This window comes from Lingula anatina, chromosome 1 (genome assembly GCF_051362555.1).
Source record: "Lingula anatina isolate TDL-2025a chromosome 1, LinAna3.0, whole genome shotgun sequence".
In the NCBI taxonomy this organism is placed as follows: Eukaryota; Metazoa; Brachiopoda; class Lingulata; order Lingulida; family Lingulidae; genus Lingula; species Lingula anatina.
Window position 1 is genome coordinate 64,048,993 of NC_141767.1, and position 22,044 is coordinate 64,071,036.

At 35.8% G+C, this 22,044-nt stretch overlaps 2 protein-coding genes and 2 long non-coding RNA genes across 5 annotated transcripts; 2 read left to right on the top strand and 2 right to left on the bottom strand.

Moving 5' to 3' along the window:
- Nucleotides 1-531: 531 nt before the first annotated feature.
- On the top strand, nt 532-1,824 carry LOC106151234 (uncharacterized). The gene is made up of 3 exons (XM_013524371.2): nt 532-756; nt 1,120-1,246; nt 1,518-1,824. Exons 1-3 carry the CDS (start codon nt 602-604, stop codon nt 1,722-1,724), a joined length of 489 nt encoding a protein of 162 aa, XP_013379825.2. The 5' UTR covers nt 532-601; the 3' UTR covers nt 1,725-1,824.
- A 10-nt stretch (nt 1,825-1,834) lies between these two features.
- Nucleotides 1,835-4,176, bottom strand: LOC106151236 (uncharacterized). 2 transcript variants are annotated; one of them, XR_015332024.1, is made up of 3 exons: nt 3,740-4,176; nt 2,869-2,977; nt 1,835-2,558 (listed from the first exon to the last, which is right to left on the bottom strand). It is a non-coding gene; the product is annotated as an uncharacterized LOC106151236 (long non-coding RNA). The 2 variants fall into 2 exon arrangements; XR_001237205.2 differs by having other exon boundaries at nt 3,730-4,175.
- Nucleotides 4,177-4,255: 79 nt separating this feature from the next.
- Nucleotides 4,256-21,981, bottom strand: LOC106151199 (NACHT domain- and WD repeat-containing protein 1). The gene is made up of 24 exons (XM_013524310.2): nt 21,848-21,981; nt 20,934-21,011; nt 20,599-20,639; nt 20,300-20,408; nt 19,845-19,979; nt 19,082-19,284; nt 18,632-18,802; nt 18,161-18,314; nt 17,757-17,877; nt 16,326-17,474; nt 15,944-16,037; nt 15,558-15,703; nt 14,893-14,997; nt 14,456-14,700; nt 13,519-14,223; nt 12,913-13,183; nt 8,102-8,793; nt 7,770-7,900; nt 7,327-7,486; nt 6,876-6,964; nt 6,307-6,549; nt 5,991-6,114; nt 5,514-5,623; nt 4,256-5,278 (listed from the first exon to the last, which is right to left on the bottom strand). The coding sequence occupies exons 2-24, from the start codon at nt 20,938-20,940 to the stop codon at nt 5,021-5,023; spliced, it is 5,463 nt and encodes a 1,820-aa protein (XP_013379764.2). The 5' UTR covers nt 20,941-21,011; nt 21,848-21,981; the 3' UTR covers nt 4,256-5,020.
- On the top strand, nt 9,163-11,799 carry LOC147764875 (uncharacterized). The gene is made up of 2 exons (XR_015332023.1): nt 9,163-10,661; nt 11,066-11,799. It is a non-coding gene; the product is annotated as an uncharacterized LOC147764875 (long non-coding RNA).
- Nucleotides 21,982-22,044: the final 63 nt, after the last annotated feature.

A 22,044-nucleotide genomic window follows, 5' to 3' on the forward strand; every position in this document is an offset into this window, starting at 1 on the left:
ATCTAATGTTACATTTAGTACATTCAAATAAGCAATTTTGAAGTAAATAAATTTTGTCAAACAATGAGGTGAAAATAATAGAGTAGAACGCAAGAGTCTAAAAGTAGCTTTGCAAGTCATCCCATTCCTTTTTTTCTTTTTTTTTTTCCTTTTTTGTTTTACGCAGAGCAATCATTTAGGAGGTGAGGTAGCAGAATTAGGAAAGTCTGGTACACATTCTTATAAAATCATGAACAAAAGAGCGTCGAAGGGCACTGGCCTGCACATGCCGTTTTTCCTCCTGGGTTAGGCCTACTTCACTGTTACATTTGTGTAGGCCTACTATTTACAGAGTATATTTCGTCTGTTTCTGGTCTGTGCTTCTACCGGGGTATTATAATTCACAGAAAAGGAAAAAATATCAAACTTTAGGAGAACGCGTTTGAGGTCAAAAACAAGTTAAGGTGAATCTGGCAATCTAAATGCGGCACATCCCAAGTTTTATCACATATATTGTTGATACAAAATATTTATCAACTGGATAGGCCTATCTATTATCTATAATATGTATGAGACAGGGTGACCAGTCGATTCAGACACCGTTTTGTGAAACAGGGCGATCATGTTTTGCAGGGTTGGGCAGAGTGTAGGCTTAATTTTTCTTGGAATTTTCGTCTCGCAGTGTAGATGCCAGCACCTTGATTTTGGGAAGGGGCCACAGAAGTTAGCCTGGTTGCAGTTTCTTGTGGTGGTCAACGATACATGGGATCCCGATGGGTAGGCCTACGTTTGCACACTGCAGGATTTAAAAACCTGCTGAAAAGCATTCTACATGTACATGTAGATGTATTCACTTGACTTTCGATTTTTTTAATGAATTTTTATGTTTAGTAGCTAAACTAGCTAGAGTCCAATATACTGTACTAGTAGGCCTACATCACTGATAGGCCTACATGGATATTTCGTACTCCAAATTATATTAAATCCGGTTTTGATATTAGTAGGCCTGTCCAACATGTATTGGAATATTTCCTTTCTGTTCTTTATTACTGCGCATAAGCAATTAACATATTTTTGGCTTTTTTGCTGCACGTTTTTTATGCAATTATCATGATTTGGATAAACAATGTCCACTTTCAGCTGCATAGCCACTGTGAAAACACCCCAGATGATTCCGGGCAGCAAACACGCACCAAATATCATGGTTGGTTCGTGTGACCATGGTGGCCTGGAGCTTTCCGTCTCCCAACTGAATGCAACTACTGTGGTTAGCTTTTATAACGCTTATCATACATTTTGATTGTTACAGCGAGGTATTATGGAATAGCAAATGTATATCTGGTGCGCGGAATCTAATAATGTTGCAACTTAGGAATTTTAAAGCTTAAATTCGTTGGGTTCCTGATTAACATAGTTAAAATTATTTTAAAAATCAGCATGAAAAAAAAAAAAGCCCAAAGAATGTATGAATTCAGAACTTGCAATTTTTTCACTTATTTGATTGATTAATTTATGTATTTATTATTGTCATTTTGTAGAATGTCCACCTTCTCTTTCACTCATCCGTCATTGAGGACGCATCCCCGCCCACATGCGATATACCGTGGAAAGGTGGATACCTGACGCCGACCACCACTAGCGCCAAGGAGTCCCTGCTCCCAGGGTGTTTCACTGCAGAGTCACGTGAAGGGTACCACATGACTTACTACTGGTTCTACATCATCGACTGGATGTGGGGAGCGTGAAGGACGGGATGACGGCGCTGACTGTAAATCTTTATTGTGTTAGTGTTTCTTAGGTTTATCAAAATTGCATGGGTGCTGTTGATAGGCTCAGTTGTCAGTATACAGTCGACATAAACGCCCCCAATTTCAAACATTATGAAATATTTGATGATATCTGCACGAAATATTTCCTTTTGAATATTGCGAAAGTTTTCGTAGTATTTCGGGTATCTTAGTTTTATAAGATGCTCCCAATCTTCACGAGTCCAAAACCAGTACTGCCATTTTGGCCAGGTGTGTTTTTCTCGCCATGTTTTCATCCAGTTTACAGTTTGACTTGGTAAAGAATAGTTGTGCCAGATTTGATGAATAATTCTAGGAATACCTGACGCCAAATATGATGGCGGGGATTCAACATATTTTTCACCTGGTCTTTGACCGACAACGTCCACTTTAGCTGGTTGTGACGTGGGAATTTGAAATCGTAAATTCAGCAAATGCTGCATAGAGTTTGAATATATTTTTGGCAAAGTATCTGTCCTTTTTGTCTCTGGATTTGCCGTTGGTGCAAGTAACTTCAGAAGGTGTGTGCCATCATCAAGTTTAAGGTGTTTTAATTTTACGGTTGTCCTAAAATATAGCGGCAGAGTAGTTGTCTTAGATTTTTCTGATTGCCAATTACTCAACTGCAGGTTGTTTCTTCTCGATATGACATCGTCCAATACTTCGTATTTTCTCAGCATTTCTTCATCGGAATTGTGTTTCACTTTTTCTGTTTGAGGCGATGTAGAAAATATTACCCAAGCGACCATAATTATTAAGGCCAAAACAACCAGGTACGTAATTCCACGGAACCTACAAAAATAAATAAATAAATAAAATTAAAAAAGCAAAGAGAAAAAACCTTGCATTTTTTTCAAAGCTTTTTAGTCTTGCTCACATATGCACTTGAAATATTTTGATATCAAATGCAAGTTAAATAGAAATTTGAGCAATCTAAACCACATACATACGTGGAACCCTCTTTCGGAGAGTTTTGTTCCATTAAAATAAATATCTCCATTTTCATGTCTGGCAGGAAGAGAGAAATCACGAGGAAAAATAACTCAAAATGTGTAACAGAAAGTTTGCGGATACGTGGAATGATGGGTTCGTTCTCACTAACCTTATACAGGTAGAACGTAAGTAACCTAGTGATGGCAGATTTGAAAACTGAGCCAGTGCTTTCTTCCTCAGGATATGGCATTTTGAAGTCATTTTCGAATAATTTTGACCTGCAAGGAAAATTAATAAGAATTCTTAAAATTTAACTGTATCTACTTAAAGCGCGCAACAAGGATCTTTATAACATTCGCATGCATGATGACGTTTGATAAGAAAAAAAGTTAGATTGGTTACCAGACACTGTATAGCTAATAATTTGCAGATCTAGAAATAATGTGCATCTGTTAAAGTGGTTTTCGTAGAGAAGAGTGACCGATACTGTAGGGGCGGATTTAGGCCGTCTTCTGGGTCTTCCGGAAGACGGTCAGATTTTCATGTTTTCATTGACGGGTGTCTAATTTATTCTGTCGGAAGACGGTCAAAAATGGAAGATGGATCAACAAAGATAATTTGAAAGACTGTCAGAAAATATCTCTGCATCCGCCCCTGGATACATACAGACATGTATTTACGATGTGTAGCCTATATTTTAATACTAAAATGTGTTGAATGACATGTACTATCTGGAGGTTGGGGGGGGGGGGGGTAGTAATGTCAGCTGTCATGCTAAGTTAACCATATTGTGGATGTGTGATATAAGGGCGGATAACAAGAATGTAAAAATTAATGTCACCCACAGGGAAATCGGGAGACACTATGCGGCTGACTACTGAAAGACCACCGATTAGACCTGCCGGCAGAACTACGTTTTGCAGTTCTACTATGAAGGTCACCAAGCTTTCCTGCCACTAAACAATAAAACCAACGCCTGGTAGATATTCAGGACATTAGGAAGACCAAGATCCACGCCATCTTAACACACCTTTACTTACTGGCCCCATGAATCCAGACGCAGTATGGTACTGAAACTAACTGCTCTACAAACGATGTACGTTATTCCTTATATTCAAAACATTAATCCAACAACGCTGCCACATACTTTCAACATTATAGCACTCATAGCCTTCCTGTGTCATTTAAGATTCCAGTGACCTAGTTTTACCTGATAAAGTGACCCTTTTTTTTATACCTATGTGCTTATTTATACAGTGCCTATTGATTCAGTGAGTGACGGTATATTCTTCAGAGGGGGTGCTTGAAGTAAACTGTTTTTTGACATTCATGCGCAGCAGAGAATTTTACTTTTCTATAAGAGACATAGTTAAGTCTATCTATCGATCTGATGGTCAAATTGCAATGATGTGTGTGTGTGTGTGTGTGTGTGTGTGTGTTTTTAGCCTTGCATGGCTGTTAAATTATTTATATACTTTTTAGTTATGATCATTGATATAACTGTTATGTACTTTTCCCCGGATGTTTCATCGAGCAATATAAAATATAACACTGCATTTATGAGTTAATTAGTTTTCAGAAAGAGCGGTTCTTCCTGTCCCTTTATTATCACAGCATGTTTTTACATTGCTACTGTTATCAATGACAATTCAAAATAGAATTCCAAATTATATCTGTATAAATAAGGTTAATTTTAAAATACAAAGATAGTAATTGTACATGTACTCATCTATAAAATTATATAATGCTAACTGTGTTATAAGAATTAATATCACAAAAATTAATTTCACTTTTATAAAATATATATGTTATAATATTGCATTTTGAATAGCTCGCAGAATGAATATACACATACATAAAAGGCACACTAAGTCATATATTTTGTCAGCATGCTGTTATTAAAAAAGTGATTTCTAGCTAAAATTTAAAAAAACATATAATCAGTTCACTATCTAAGCAAAAAAGTTAAAATGATGTATTGAATAAAATCCTCCATGAAAAAAATTGTCTAATTTCTATAAATATCCACCTTCATATTTATATCCTTTATCAAAGCAAAACCTCTCAGTATTTTTGTTTCTTCAACTTCACTCTTATATGTTCTCAAATGAAACGTACTGGCTTCTTTTTATTCCAACTAGATCTTCATGTCTAGACTCAATTCACTCTGGCATCACTTAAACTCTGTCAGGTACTCTCAGATGTTGCCGTTCATTTTCTGGATGCCTCCTATTAACTTTCCAACATATCCTAACTCAGAAACATAAGATGTATCCACATGCTCATTCATATCAGTTTTCAAGTCACTACAGGTCCCCACACTAGTCTTCCTTCACTTCCCAATTTTCAAGTTTCAGAAACACCAGTTTTCTCAACTTGTCATCCACCACTGCAACCACGTATTTCCCTCCCTGTGAGAGCTTCACCTGCACAATGGAGGCATGTGCATAGAAATGGTTGAGGGGTGTGATCAGGCCCCCTCCGCCAATGTTATAGTTGAGATTCCACAGCATAATGGTCTGGTCGGAGGAGCCTGAAGCAATCATCTGGTTGTCCTCAGAGATGTCCAGGCATGTTATCTGAAATTGTTAACAATTACTGTTACTATTAATGCTAATACTCAGCATGAAGTAATGCAATCAGTCTGTTCCTGCATGCATAACCATCTAAGGACAAACTTCTTGATTCAAGTCATATCAGCTATGTTAAGTAGGGGTTGATATAAAATGAAGTATGAACTTTAAAATTAACTTTACTCATATTAAATTTCTCTTCAAATTTATCAATCAGATTAATATATTCAAATAAGCTGACCTTTGCCCTATGCCCCAGGAAAGTCTTGACCAGTGTCCCTGTGGTCAGGTTCCACAGTTTGACCGCCTTGTCATGAGAGCCTGACACAAGGTGACTTCCATCAGGGGACACTGAAATGAAATGAAATCCCTACAGTAAGGAAGTAAATGACTATGTCTACAATAATAATAAGGTACAAATGAAAGGTGTGAGCTTGTCAGGTGGTTAAAAAAAAAAAAAAAAAAAAAAATTAACATAAATTACATACCCCACTATTACATCATTAATGAAATATAAACCTTAGATTTCTAGTACTACTGCTACTTATACTACTACAGATGTATTACTATGCCAGGAAGAGTTTTGCTGTCACCTAAAACACAGGATGTTGCAAATATGCAATTTGATCTATCTTACTTTTGAATTCATTGTTCTGAAAAGTAAAATGAGTGTCACTGCATTAAATATTTTACTTATACAAATGTGGAATTTTCCTACCAGTAATATAAGTTATGTCATCAATATGAGCTGGCATGGGTGGGGTCTTCGGAGGAAGTATCCCTGTCTTGCTAGGAGGAGTGGATCTCACCAAGTCTGGGTCATATAGCTTGCCACACTGCACCTAAAAATGTTACATATAAAATATGTTTATAAAAAGGAAAAAATCCTAGTCTGAATTTTTTAACTTAAAAAAATTGCAACATGTATTCACTGTGTATATGAGGTACATGTGCATATTCAAAATGTAAAAAAAAAAAAAACATGAGAATAAAAATAATCTTGTTAGCAATTAAATTTGCCAGTCTCTCAATACCTGTTTTCTAACATCCCATAATATCAACTCCTTGGTTGCCGTGGCAGTGAGTATTCTCCCATCATTCAGCAGTTTGTGTATGTGACCTGGACACTGGAATGGACTGGCTGTGATCTGGTCAAGTTTGCCTTCTTCTTTAATCAACATGAAGGCATACACCCAGGGTGCTCTGTGCTCATATACAGAGTTACACTGGATGACAACCAGGTTCTCTTGCTCCCCAGTGAAACCCATCACTTCAGGCTGTAAAGATATAATGATGTGACATTTGATTACGCATGTCCACTGTATACTATATCCTATTGAAAAAATGAGATATAAAAATGAGTAAAGAGGCCAGAGTTGATTAAACAAAAGAAAAGATTGCATGAAGTGACTCTGTTCCAGCATATTACTATACTCTTTTTCCAAAATTGTGACAGAAAGCATATAATTTGTAGAGTGGAGGTGTGACCAGTACTCTGAAATTGAGGGGGCAAAGAAAAGAACACAGATGAAAAGGCAAAACAAATTTTAAACTAAAATATTCAATCATGGAATGTTACAAGAGAAAATTGCGATGTTTATACCTTGGTTCCTGCTGCAATTTCTTCAGCTGTGAATTTGACATGTGTTTGGGCAATGCACTGCTCTACCTCCCATATACTCAAAGTCATACCTGGTAAAAATGAGATATATAATAATATAAAAATAACATATATAAGATTAAATATTAATTGTACTTTGGAAAAATATAAGAGCATTTCTTACATTTAAAAATAAATACAATAAAAGACATGTCTCTAGCATCCTGCTTTCATAACATTGTTTTGTAAATCAATTGAGTTATAGTAATTATTTAAAAATGAATGTAGAACAGTTATGTTTTAAACAACTTATGAAATGCAGATAGGAAGATTACTAATAAACTGAATTTCCTTGCCATTTGATATTCATTACATTAAATCTTTTAAAAAAACACACTTATTACATTACTCATTGATATTCATAACATAAAAGCTTAAAAGTTAACACACAAACCTGTGAAAATCTCCCTGTCCACCATGTCAGGGTTGTCGTCTGTGGTGAGGACCACTGCAGCCAGGCGCATGCCAGTAGAGGAGAGGGCGCCAGTGTGCAGTTGCACTGTAGCCTCCTTGGATGTGACCAGCTCTGGGGGAGACGTGGACATGTTCCAAGCCTGGACCAAATGATATGAACAATATAATTGTGATTGTATAGGGAAAGCAGGGTTTTAAACACCACATTTAGTTAAATCATAAAAATGACTATTTTTCCATTTAAACTTATAAGGATATTTTTTTCTTTTCAAAACTAAATGTTTTGTCAAATGTGCAATTCGTGCCATGGTCCTATTCTCCTGAGCATACTTAAAAATAGATACACCTACATAAATACCAACCACTCATCTACAGTATCCTAATCTTCCTGAAAGTACCACAACAATGTGAAAGGTCACTTACCCTGACCTCCTGTATGCCCTCCACCTCACTGACCACCTCTCCCTGGCTCATCAATACCAGGGAGGCCATGTCCATAAAGACCTTGGAGGGACTGTTCTTAAACCCATGCTCCACTGAGGATACATAGGTCCCTGGGAGAAAGATAATGGATCAATAACTAAAAGAGATCATACCATACAATGCAGAAAATGATTATGGTTGTTCCTTGTTTTCGACGTTTTGATGGTACCATCATTCTTAAATTGAAAATCTATAATTCTAAACATTAACAAAAATTATAATGATGAAGTTACAGTATATTTCGTAAATCATTATACTTCTCTCTGCCTCACCTGCATTACAATCCCACACTTTGACTGGCTGTTGTTTCTTAGTAGACACAGTCACTACAAATCCAGCTTGGGCTGTATACATTTCCCTCACAGCCTCATCTTCCGTGGGGTAAAATGAATCTTCCCCTGACCCGGTCCCACCACCACCACTTTCTGTGGGATTTGGCTTTGATGGCACATGCATCTCTAGAGGAGACTGCTCTGCGAAGGTATCAGCAGAGTGTCCATATCTGTTAATAGTCTGTGTCATAAGGTCCTTCACATGCCACCGTTTGATGGTACCATCATTGCAGGATGAGAAAAGGAATTCCTCCTTGAATAGGGAGACATTGGTGACAGATTGGACACCATGCATCAGTAATTTGACCACCTCTCCTGTGGGAATGTAGTACATTGCCACCTCTCCATGCTCAAAACCAACAAACAAGAACAACTCATTGTGGTCTATAGCCACTTTGGATGGAATATACTCAATGAGGGAGGAATCAATAGAGTCCTTGTCAGAGTCCGTCTCATCTGAGGCTATCTCAGGGTAGTCTATGGACTTAACACACTGTGCTGGCTCAACACTCCAGATGTCCACCCCCAGGTTCCATGTGGCAATGATGACATAGAACCCTTCAGCACCAATCAGGATGTCCCTCATGTCACGGTATGTCCTGCTTTCTATGGTGTCCAGGATCTGCCCATTGCTGTTGAAACAAAATACAGGTTTATTTTTTTAAAAATCTCCATGCAAATCTACAAATCTCTGTAACAATGTACATTACACGTTCATGTACCAAGGAGTTATAACAGAAGGAGATTACACGCGTGGGGGCGGAGCCCGTATTACGGTCTCTCATTGGTCGGAATGAATAGAACCCAGATAACAATGGATGCCTATCTCTGTTACGCTTAATTGCTACTCTCGTTTAAATCTCGTTTGTTAGTATCTGTGCCTTCGTCTGTTGATTTTTGAGGACAGAAACAAAAACGGAGTCCCAAGTTTTTAAAAAATGAGAGAAATACAGAATTTACATGATATTACGTTGGACAAGGTTTTCAAAAAACAGGTAAGTGCTTTTAAATGCATAACTACACGAAATATGAAGATAAATTGCAACTTTTATGTCGTAGGGTCTCACTGTGTAAGTGTCCAGCTACACGTTGATCTCGTGAGGTGGTGTGTGGAGAATAAATATTGCACGAAAAATATTTCCCACTCATAACAAGTGCCTATAAATATAGTATCAGATGAAGAAAGTTTGGTCTTTATACAGTTGCAATTGTTAAGTAATTTGTGGCAATAGCAAAGAATAAAACTTAGGTGCACTTTCAGTAGCCGAATAACAAGCAGATGCTTAAGCCGCCATCTTGTTAATATTTCGAAAAAAAATTACTCCAAAAGACATTTTCCTCCTACTTTTTGAAACTTGTGTCACATGACAGTCATAAAATTTAACTAATTATTATGTGTGCAACACACTTGCTTGAGCAGTATTGTTTATTTTTGCGATTTTACATGTGGTCTAGCTTGGATACGACAATTTACAATTTTCATGAGTTCCGATCAAAAAGTGTTACGCTTGTTACGGCCAAAAGCCTTACCGCTTTTTGTACTTTTCAAATGCAAGATTATAAAAAAATTTGGTGTGTTTAGATTCTTGAACATCTTGGTCGTGGCGTGGTATATATTGCATGGATACTGCTCCAATATTTCTTGAAAAAAATAACCTGATTTGTTCAGAATACCAATTTTTTACTCTAGTGTTATGGGTAAATGTACCATTTTGGCCTTTACCTTTTTCATGTTTAAATCTAAAAAGACTTATCATGACAGTTGGTCATCATTTTTCTTCTCACCATGGTGGGTGGCTTTGGAGTGGTAACTTTGTTGTTAAAGTAAAGTGCTCAGTTTTTTTGACTGGAAAATTTTGCCTCCACCCAGCATTTTCCATCATGGCGGTCTAACAGGAAGTTTGACTTCACAGTGTCTTTGGTATAGTTATTTTTAACTTATTTAGTCTTCTTTTTACATATATATGTTTTAATTCATATTAAACCTTTGAAAAAAGAACACACATGAATCCTGGTGCTTCTTAATTTAAAGTCTTAAGGTTTTAAGTTCACCTAGGCTCCACCAATTACTTTACCTGTTATCTCACTACACATCTCTCTTTGAGTCAAGGTGTGTAAGACACACTTTATTGTGTAAGACACCTCTATAATTAAGGGGTACTTGCTTCTCTACTTAAATTATACTTCACTACTTTGGCATGTTAGGTGGCAAGCTTGGATGTTTCAGTTCATTTTAAGAAAGAAGCTTTGCCTTGGTGGTTACAAAAGAATAGAACTCTATTAAGGTTTATTCATTACTTGAAATTAAATATTTCATCTTGTAGTGTTGAAACAGAAATTCTCTCAAAATTGATAATGAATTTGACATGCATATCTTAACACTACTCAAGTTTTTTTTCTATTATAGATATGGGAGAAGGCTGCATTGAATATATGAATTATGGTCAGGCTGGAAAAAATTAAAATATGTCAATGAAAAAAGGAGGTCAGTGTGTCTGGGGTAAGTTACTTTTGTCATAATGCCTAAGATGCATTAAACATTCACTAACAACAGTTCCCTTTTTAATTTTTTTTTCAAAATACAACAACCTTGGGCATTTTCCTTTTAGCAACCAGCCTCTCTGAAATCCCCTTTTTGTCCTGTCAGAAGAGTAGGAACCAGGGCGGATTTAAATAATTTCTTGTAATAAGTACAATTTCTTTCAATTTCTTGGGGTTATTAGCTTGTGATCATGAATCTTGATGTTCTATAAAAATTTAGTTGTAAAATATCTTTTATGTGGTGAACATTATTTCAGTCAAGTCATAACAAGACACATTAAACTTCACTGCGTATTTCCATAATGTCTACATGGATACTAGTAGTTCATAATGCTATTATTATGTTGTTTTTTTTACCTACAGGTTTCTCTCTTTTCTGAGTGGCATGGCATTAGCAAGGCAGAAGAAAAGGCCCTGAAGAAATTCTCACTTGAGTTGTCCTTTTTGGAGAAGAAACTGGATAAGACTGGCCAACAGAGATTGCATTAAATTAATAGTGCTCCTTAATGACATTTTAAAATATTTTCAGTCACCTAACTGACTCTATACATTGCAAAAGTGGACATAAATTTTATGTTTCTGTTACGTGGAAAAAAATTCAAAACCTATATATAAATTGTTGAGTGCCATGGTATAACAGTCTACCTGATTGCCTACCTGATTGCCTGATTTCTTTAAAGCAGTCACTTACTGCTTACTTACCAGTTAATTTTTTCAGCTGTTACATTTTATAAATGTTCTTACTAAGTGTTGTCTTGATCTATAATAACCTTTTGAAAATCCCATGTTTTTTATCCTATTTGTAAGAATTAACCACTTTATCTTCTAGGATTTTTTTTTTCATTTGGCCCATTAGATTCTCAGACCTTGCTGGCCTGTAAGTGGAATAGTATCTGGCACAGACTGGTATCAGGAAGTCAGATAAAAAAGAATATAATTATTTCTATTTGCACGGTTGAAAAAAATGCCATCATAGACTGCATAAAACTGGAAAACTGTAGCAACTTAATCATTCTTATGACTTCATTTATTACTGCTTATGTGTAAAATTTTTGTTTTTGTTTTTCTATTGATATAATAAAATGGTTTTACTCACAGATGCTACTTTCATGAGTATAGAGTATAGAGTGCTTGAGTATAGAGTTGACTTAAAAGATATTTTAAGTTAATATAGTAAATAATAGTTTGAAATTCAATATTCTCATCTTTATTTGTTTCACTTTAAAGACCTCAGTGAATACTAAAATTTCTGATATATTTTGTACATAAATATATTTATGAATGAATAAAATTATTCTTTATGTATAGCACTGTGCACTTGTTTACCGACAAATATGAACAGTGTTAGTACGTGTCAAATAATCCTGAAAAAAAGGGAAATTTCCAAGATAAAGAAATTTATAACGAGTATTCAGTAAACTGACGTGTCGTGGCATTGCCTCAACCTTGGATTAAAATTTTAATTAAATGCATTATAATATTAAAATTATACCGAGTGAGAGAAAAAATACTTTAAGAAATTTAAAACCAGACACAAAGCGTAGGCACTGTCACAATGTATATGTTTATGGGACCCAAGGGCAGAAGGGTCCAAACGTTAATGTATTAATATTATGTCCTTTGGCAGTGAGGACAGACGTTCACTTGAATGTCATTTTCACAAACCACAGTTGGGACGTTTTCTTTTGACTTCTCCTTGGTGATTTTTCACCGGGTTGTGCCATAAAAAAGCCATCTATCACCGACTAAAAAAAGCTCATGGCGACCATCCTCAGTCACCACCTTATAATCGCTTTCTATGATATCGTTCCCTTCCAGCACATCGTCCAAATAATTACCTGTGAAAAAAATCGTCAGCATACAGCGGCGCTTTGACATTACTGATCTCGAATTCTAACGCGAAATAACGCATATGAAATTTATCTCCAAGCTGAGGAGAGCGACGCAGACGAAACCTTGAGACCGGAGGCCCCCCGTAGCTAGCTCCGCCCACCGTAACAGACATCGGACAATAGAGAGGCTTGCGTGTAATCTCCTTCTGTTATAACTCCTTGCATGTACATACACAAAATAGCCCTTACAGCAGCTTTCTCATTTATATGTTTTGTTATGCAAAACTGATAACCTGTTTTATTGAGGTTGAATTTCTCTTTCCTTGTAAAAAGAAAAATATGTAAAAGAGAAAGAAAAATAAAAAACTAAGTGCTTACTTGTAGCTAGCTACAATGACAGTCCCTGTACTGGAGACGCCACACACCACCCGTCCAGAGGATGAGCAGATCTTCATCAGACCACACTTCACCTCCCCATCCAACAAAAAGGCATGTTCTAGGGTCAAGGTGGGCATGTCCCACACATACAGGTCCTGTCCTGTGGCCACTATCTTCCCTGAGACCTCATCCAGGGCTATGTTCGTAATGGTGGCACTGGATTCAGCCCCTTGCAAGGAAAAACTCTCCTCGCCAGTGTGGAGGGCAATGCCTATAGTACAGAAACAATAATCCAGCTTTTGTTATTAAATGATTGCAGTACATAGTGCAACTATTGGTAACCTTCCTTTTTGTTATGATATTTAATGTGCATCTCAAAGAAATAATCTGTATATATTTATTTCATTTTCATTTTTACAATTAGCACAGATGATTAGTGCTCATGCCTTAACAAAATATCAAACCTGCCACTAACTTCTCGCAATTTGCTTCAAATTTGCTACAAATTTGCAAAAGGAATTTTATATGGGATAATATAAAGATGAAAATTAGACAAGAAAAAATCATAAAAAAACTGATTCCCATTCACATAGACACATGGCTCACCTAATATGGTTCCATCATGTGTTCCCAACACAATGGTCTCCGCATCTCGGCTGATGGCAAAGGAGCTGACCTGGAAATCAAAGGTCATCTCTTTGACCTTGTTCCCAAATGAAGTGCTCCACACAGTGAACTTGGTCTTTTCCCTTGGGTGTGTCTTGATCAAGACCAGCTGCCCGTCCTCACTTAGAGCCACATTGGCCAGGGGGTTGTCTGCAAACACGCCATGAAGAGGGGCTGGGAACACGCTTAGTGCCTCCCCTGTGTCCAAACTCCTCAGCTCTACCCCTTCTGAGTAGTTATAAGTGACAGCGAGGTTATCTTGCACACCAGTGACACCTATGAACACCGATGGTCCAACCATCAGTCCCTGTAGACCGCTGTTATTTTTATATGGAAAACATGGACAGACAGGAATGATCAGTGGTGTATTGGCTGCCTCCACCCATTGTGCTGCACCTTTCATTAACAGACCAATATAAGGATGCTCTTGTGCTTCTGCAGTGGCCCTGCCCAAAATTTCCGCTGCCAGGTTCTCTGGGTTAAGCTTGAGTGCCTGCATAGCTGCCTTCAAAGAGGAGTAGATCATCTCCACATCCTCCCTGGCAGACATCTTTGGCTGGGTTTCATCAACAGACATGGTTTCCAGATACTTCATGATCCCCAAAACAGATTCAAAATCTGAGAGTACTTCCTTGACTGAAGTACCTAAAAGAAAAAGTCAAATAAATTTATAAAAGTATTGGGTTTTATTAAGTAAAGCAATGAATAAATTAACTGGTTCAAAAATGTTTTGCTCACATGCAAGATGAAGGGCTGTGTCTTCAACCATGCATACAAAACTCCACATAACCCTAATACTTTTATCTGAATTCCCATTATTTTATTATTTTACATTGGTACTTGCAACCAACTGAAATCAGAATCAAATTCTGATTACCTTTGAATTTTGTTAGCAACCACTGAAAATTACAGAGAATCTCTTCTTTAATCCTTCCAGACTCATTGGCTGGGATCAGTACTCTCATGTGGAATGGCAGTTTTCGTAGCTTTCGTAAGTTCTTTGCATTGAGGGGGCGTGGCACTGTTAGCCTTCTAGCATCGGGGATGGTCTTGTCTTGGATGGTGATGGTTTTCTTTACAGTGGCCTCAGCTTTGTACAGTTGCACAAAGTCCTCATGAATACTGAAATCATATGCAAAACTTTAGTGTATGTAAGCATATATCTTTAACAGTGCTTATTATGTATTACTGTACATTTTATGGACAGTGAACTGCTTTGTTATAAATTTTCTTTTTACTCTGTAAGTTATCTAACTGGATTTTTTCATGATGGCACGGAAAGCACAATACAAACATGATACAAAATGTACTTACTTCAATGTGAAATCCACTGAAGTCTCATCAATTTCGTCCTGTAGAATCCCCGGGTATATAAGACCATACACCTTAGACAAATTTTCCACAAGTAATTGGTGAGACCTAAAATAGAAAATGTCAAAAACATATGTACAATTAAAAACTGCCCCTTGGATTGGAGATTATTACAATTTTTAGTAATTAAATATCTAATCGATGAAAATATCACAACTTGAAGGTACATATGAACTGAGCACTGATGGAGTGTGGATTCCCAGAAACACACATAAACCACTTTTACTAGTTTCTTATACGACTCAAAAAAAGTTGACATGCCAAGGGATATACCCATTCATTCACTTAATCAGCAGTAAAACAGCTATAAACTGACACTTCTTTAAATTTTGGTTGTTAATTTGACCTACTTATCTTACCTGCCCCATTTAAATACAGCACAGCAAGCAAGCAGAAATATATACATGCATTCAAATATACTTTTTCAGGTAATATGAAATGATGTCTTTCTGTATTTTTTTAAGTTATACTATTTGAAACTATGTGGTGACATTTGGTCGACTTTTATAGTTCAAAAATGAGTTCATATGCATCTTTAAAGATTATTGTAACTGACTCATTAAAGTATTTTGAATATGTAAGTTGCCTTATATACACTTGATACTGACCATCCAATGATATCATGTCCATCAGCCTCTCTATAAATCAGGTATGCTTCTATGTCATGTAACAGTCTCACCATAAGAACAGAGGGAAAATGCACCACACCTTCCAATGGAGGGGCTGCATACAGTTCATACACCTCCTGCATGACCTGAAAATTTATATATAAGCATAAATAAATAAATAGTTCTTTACACATTAAGTACTTTGGCACATCAAGCATAGCTTTATATATGAAACATCTGACTCGAGCCATTGTCACTCTCTTTCTCTCACTTTGAGGTTTAATTGATCTACAGTGTATATCTAATTCTGATATGAATAACATTATATAAACATTTAATTCTCAGCAATTTAAAAAGTGAGTTTCATTAGATACAGTGCCACTTACCTCATCATTACATGACAGCAGATCATGCAGCTCTTGCTCTGTCACTCCAAGTCCTGACAGAGTAATGTATGACACTACATTCTTTATAAGTTGGCTGAAATTCAATAAAGCCAAATACCAGCTATCAGTTTTCTAATTTCTAATAAAAATTTTATATAATTCTTATTTAAAACACCTTGAAGAAAAACTAATTGATCACAAGTAGCACTGTTCAAGGTTTGGATAATTTGGTCAATAAACTATGAATAATTTTTCATTGATCTTACTTTCTACTTCATCCACATTGATTGTTACAGTTTTAAATTATTCTGTGTAGCTTTTGAATAAAAAAAAATGGTTTAAAACTTAAAACAAAATTTAACTTATTATATACTGCTCATACCTGCCATGTTTGAGTTCTAGGAGCTCCACACCTCCCAGAACAGCACCATCAATATCAGGGGTGACCAGGAGAAATTCTGGACTAGTGTAGGACTTCCACAGCTTGGCCTTATCCAGCAGAAGTTTGAGCAAGAACAGATTGCGATTTTCCCTGAAAGCTTGCATTATTGCTTCTTTCTGCTCACTACTAACAGATCTACCTGCCTTTGCCAGGTTTGCATCTAATATTGCCTCTGCCTCTGTATCTGGAACCTCTGGTAAGCCAAGGTAGCAGGACTCATTGGGGATGAAGCCCTTAAAAAGATCTATGATATTCATGCTCCCGCGCTCAGATATTGTGGAGATAATGACATGAGTGAAAGGTGGCAGATCAAGAATCACCCATAATGCCCTCAAAGCTTCTTCAATGGGGGTCAATCTGTCTATTCCATCCAGAATCAGAACCAAATGCCTATCCTGTCCAATCAAATTCTTGGATGCAACCTGCTTCAGAGTGCTATGGAAGGTTTTCAGCAATTTGAAAAGGGAACTTTGTGATCCTTGAATTTCAATCATATTCTTTAAATTGAAAACTGTACAGATTTGTGCTATGAGACTTGTGACAAGTTCCTGGACAGTAGAACTGCCTTGCATGAGGCCAAGGTACCTTGTTATGGTAACACATTTTGGTCCAAGCCACTGGCCACAGTTCTTATGGATCATGGAAACCACTGAAGATTTACCCTCTCCTGACAGAGAATGAATTATCAGTGGCAACTTGCTTGTTGAGTCCATTAACTGTTGGTGTACCTTTTCCAAAAATTCCTCCCTGCCAGAAAAATCAGAACACTTTTGTTTCCATACATGTGCATGATGCAGAACCTCTTCCAGGACAGGGGTGTAATATTTCTGAGCTTTCTTCAACACAGTTAAATTTTTGTCAATCAGTTTTGTCACTTCCTCAACAAAGTCTGAGCAAAGCTGGTTTAGGTATTTGCTGTGTTCTGGGTTGTGTTGATCTACTCCCATCTCTGTCCACTGCAGTGTGTATAACTTCTGGTTGTCAGTTTGGTAAGATGGTGTCAGTCTTTCTGACTTCACTTTCACCATTGCTGAATATTTCTCCTGGTTTAGGTAGATCCCATCAAATTTCTCTTCAACATCAAAGTACCTAAAATGAATTGATAAATAAGCTTGAAACAGTTTGTTTATGCAAATGTTTAAGATAGTGATTAAAAATAATTAATCAAATCTTTACGTCTGACATCAACTGCCTTGATCAGTATGTCATCAAGGTTCTTTTTCTGTTGTAAGTTGACTACAAATGTATGTGCTTTGTTGGACAGCTGTATTTTTATGTAAAACCACAGTTTTAAACTTCACTGAACATGAATAAATTTTGATACATTGAGATTGGGATTTGTTAAAACAATATCAGGTAAAATGCTGTTACCTTGCAGCTGATGACTGCTGCAGTTTCTTGGGCACCCCTTTGAAGTCTCTCCTGAAGCACAATGTAGAGTTTTCTGGACTGGGAGCCTTCACTATACCATTCACCAGCTCCTTCTCTACCACTGAAAAGGGTATCATTAGTGATAAAGCAAGACAACTTGAACTCTGTTGATAATTTTTGTAATGTACCAGTATAAAATAGTGTAAAATACCAGGTAATACAGATAACTCTTGTAATAATGAATTGAGCCAGGCTTTATTTTGAAAACTGAGCTATATCTGAGCCTTACTGGTAGTAGTAATCTGAAGTGTCTTAATTAGTGTAAACTACTGCACCTAGAGTGCACCAGACATTACTGAAATACAATTTAGTAATAACACAAGTGAGTAGCTGTTGCTCCTTACCTGACTGGAAGTACCACTGTTCTCTTGCTCTAGTCATCTTCTCTGTCTTAACAGCCAGTCTACATGTGTCCTTAAAGAAAGCCTGCAGCTCCTCAAAGTCCTCATCTGATAAACAGCTCTCCTGATCCAGCTCTTGGTGGCCATTGAAACCAAACTGTTCAAGATAAATTGTAATTGAACAGTGCAATTTTCTTCAATATGTGTAAATACATGTGAAAAAATGTACAAAAGTGATTAACAGTGCAATTTTGTTCTGTGTACAAAAACTGTAAAAACATAGCAAGGTGAAAACCATTATTTTCACATATAAATTTGGAGGATACTAATAACATAAAAATAATGGTCTTCACCTTGATAAATTGTAAACAGTGCTGTAATGTTAAAGCAACACACAGTCAAATGTTCCTACAGACTAAAGCTAATCTTTAAATTTAATTGTTATCTACAATTACAAAGTACACAGATACAAACCTTTAAATTGTACTGAGGTGGGACTGCATTGATGTCTTTGATGAAACATTTCTCCAATAAGTCAGCATTAGGCAGCTGGTTTTCCTTAGCTGCCTGCCTGAGAGCCTCAAAGTCCATCTCTGGGATAGTGTGTGGGAAAGGCACCTCACCATACTTATCGCCAAGCAGAATCTAATTTTTTTCAAAAAAAAAAAGTAATGATGAAAATAAAACATACAACTTATAAATTACCAACAACTTGATACCTTCAACCTATAAGCAAAAAAAAAGGAAATAAATAAGAATAACATGGAAAGACAACATAATTTAGTTTTGGCAAGGGAATAAAGGAGCAGGAATGTACTGGGAATCAGTGTGTCCAGTTAAAATCACTCATTAACTAGTCACTTAACCTGTATATATGCAAGTATGCAGAACATGACAATACAGTAAATTCAAGGGTCTACATACCACAAAGTTTGGCCCCACAGACACCTTCTGGCACTTCTCCAGCTCACTTAGATGCATAGCCTGGGCATGGTAGTCATCAAAAATCTCCTTAGGCCCTTCCCACCTGGTGTCCACCAAGTGAAAGCTGAAGCCACGCTGAATACAATAATCTTGTAGTTGAGGAACTGCCTCTTTGAGGATGATTTCTCTCTCTTGCCACATGTCTGAAATATTGATAAATGTTAACATATTAGTGGACAGTATTGCTATGTCTTTTATAGATGGTAAGGTAAATGGAATTTAACTTTACTAAATTTAATCTTCAAATTAAGCTGTCGCAACTAACTCAAGTAATGTAAATACCAACATGATAAGCAATCCTGAAACCATTATTTAATAATAATAATAATAATAAGATTCTTATATGGCGCCTTACATTCTATCTCAAGGCGCCTTACAATAATGGCTAATATACTAAAATCATTAAAATGACTACAATATTTTAATCATAAACTCTCATTGGAAACCATTTAAAATTTACACTACTAAAAATCAATCTTATTAAAAAACATATATATATTAAAATAAAATCTAAGAGATATAGACAGAATTAAAAATGTGGGTCTTTAAAAGAGATTTAAAATTGTCAAAGTCTTCTGTTTTTCTAATAAAATTATACCACTAACATTCCCTTTATACCACTAACATTCCCTTTACCAAAAGAAAATTATAGTATGTGACAATTTATCAGAAAAGTGGCTTTTAAACCCATTCAGACATGTACCTGGAGAGGAACTGAGGTATATTCTGATTTGCTTTGATGGCAGTGGTGGGATATTATCCCAATGTCCAGCAAGGACATCTTTCACTTGATCCTCTGTCAAGTTTCTTGCTGCAGCAGAACCAATGCCAGGCAGAGCTAAAAGAGGACAAGGCCATTCCATAATATTTACGAACAATTCTTCGTCTAGTTAAAACAAAAGAGGGGATTGCAAATTTGACTATCGGATACATTAACAAGGATTTAGGTCAACAAAAATATATTCTGCAAAATAATGTCTTAAGAAACCAAAAAGTGCCTTCACTATTTGTGCCAGTTCTAGCATCTTTAAAGCTAAACCCTAATAACTGATTTAGGCCCTATGATATATTTTACATACTTACCTTTGGTAAAATAAAATTGTTTTGTATATTGACAGAGTAAGATATACGTAAAAAATTGATAATATATAAACTCACCTTGACTACTAGATTTGCTTTCATCCTGGAGAATCACATTCTTTTGGAGTGGTTTCAGCTTTCCTCCAGGCAGAAGGGTAGCCTTTCTCCTCTTACCTGGGGCAGCTTTCTATAATTTGCAGAAAAACCAATTGTGCAGGATTATAAAATTTTTTCACACTTACTTTTATTATTTGAAATGATCCATCCATTTCGTTTTTATTTTGTTTTGTTTAAAAAACATGTGTTGTTTATGCTTTTTTTCTTCTTTCCCTCTTATTCTTACTTTAATTCAGAATTATAATACATATAATACTTACATTAGAAAGCTGTCTTATTGGACCACTGAAGGAAACTGGTCCTAATATCATAAAAGAATAAAAATTTTGCCTTTAAACAAGAGCCATAATGTTTCATATAATAATATCAATATATGATATAAATATAATGTAAATATAACACTGATTTATCATTTACGATTTCAGAAAAATCATGACTAGTTGTAGACCAAAATTTAACAAAGAATGTAAATAGTAAAACATAAAACACTGCTTCTTCTAAATTCAACCTTGTTTCAGTTTGTACATAAGATAAATTATACTGAGAATAACACACTTTAATTTGTATCTTTTGAAAACACAGTAAAAAATCTTACCTAACATTCTCCCTTACTTCTTAAATGACAAAATATGTTTTGCCATAATTCTTTACAGCACATTTAATAGAATAAATCCTGTAACAAAATAAATTTCATTATCTTGCTGCTATGGTGACTCTGACATCTAATTAATAAAAGCTGTTTGACAATCTTGGGTTTTGTTTGATAATCCAATTAGATCCAGATCTCCAAGTGTATAATGTTTATTTAATGAGCCTAAAAGTTAATTAAAAGAATTAAAGATAATGACTAATGCACCACAAGTCAACAAGCAAACAGTTTAAGTTTAGCTTGTTGTCCAGATGCTATGATATTCAATAAACAAATGTAGATTGTTTCACAATCAAACCTTGGGCACATCACTGACATGTGCATGATGGGTCCAAGCACAAACAAAGAAATCATATATTATGCCAATATATTGTTAAAATAGCTAATCTATCCTTTGACAAAATGTTTTGTTTGCATTACAATAATACTGTAAAATTTATATTTATCATATATTTGCCTTTATAGGTTTAAAGCACTTTTATCAATAAGGTTGGGTTAATTAAAAGTTTGAGAAAATATTAAATAGTTGCATCTTGGCGTGAATAAAAAGAACATGATTATGATAATCTTATTGATACTCATTTGAATGCAACATATACAAACATCATACTAAACGTGATACCAAAATCATTTAAATGGCAACTTTAGCAAAGATGAAACGAAATTTTAAACCAAAGCTTAGAGACCTTGAAGTTGATCAGTCAGAATTTAGGCTTTAGCACGTCAATCAGATTCGATTAGTTTACAATAAACAAACTGAGATAACACTTAATGTATGATCAAGACTGTACACTTTTTACATAAATTCGAGTCTGTTTAACAACAAAAAGAAACCATTATTGATAAAAACGAGTGTTTACCTCACTTGCAGGTGCACCGATCCATTTCCAGTTTGCCAGTTGCTAAGTACACTTTTGGACCTTCAGTCCAGGAGAGCACTAATATAGTTTACGGTATGTCGTTATTGGTAAATTTCAGATCTCAAAAAATATTAGAACACATTGATACTCTAAAGTGTATTTGGCGCATATTCTACATGTTTTGAATCAATCTGAAC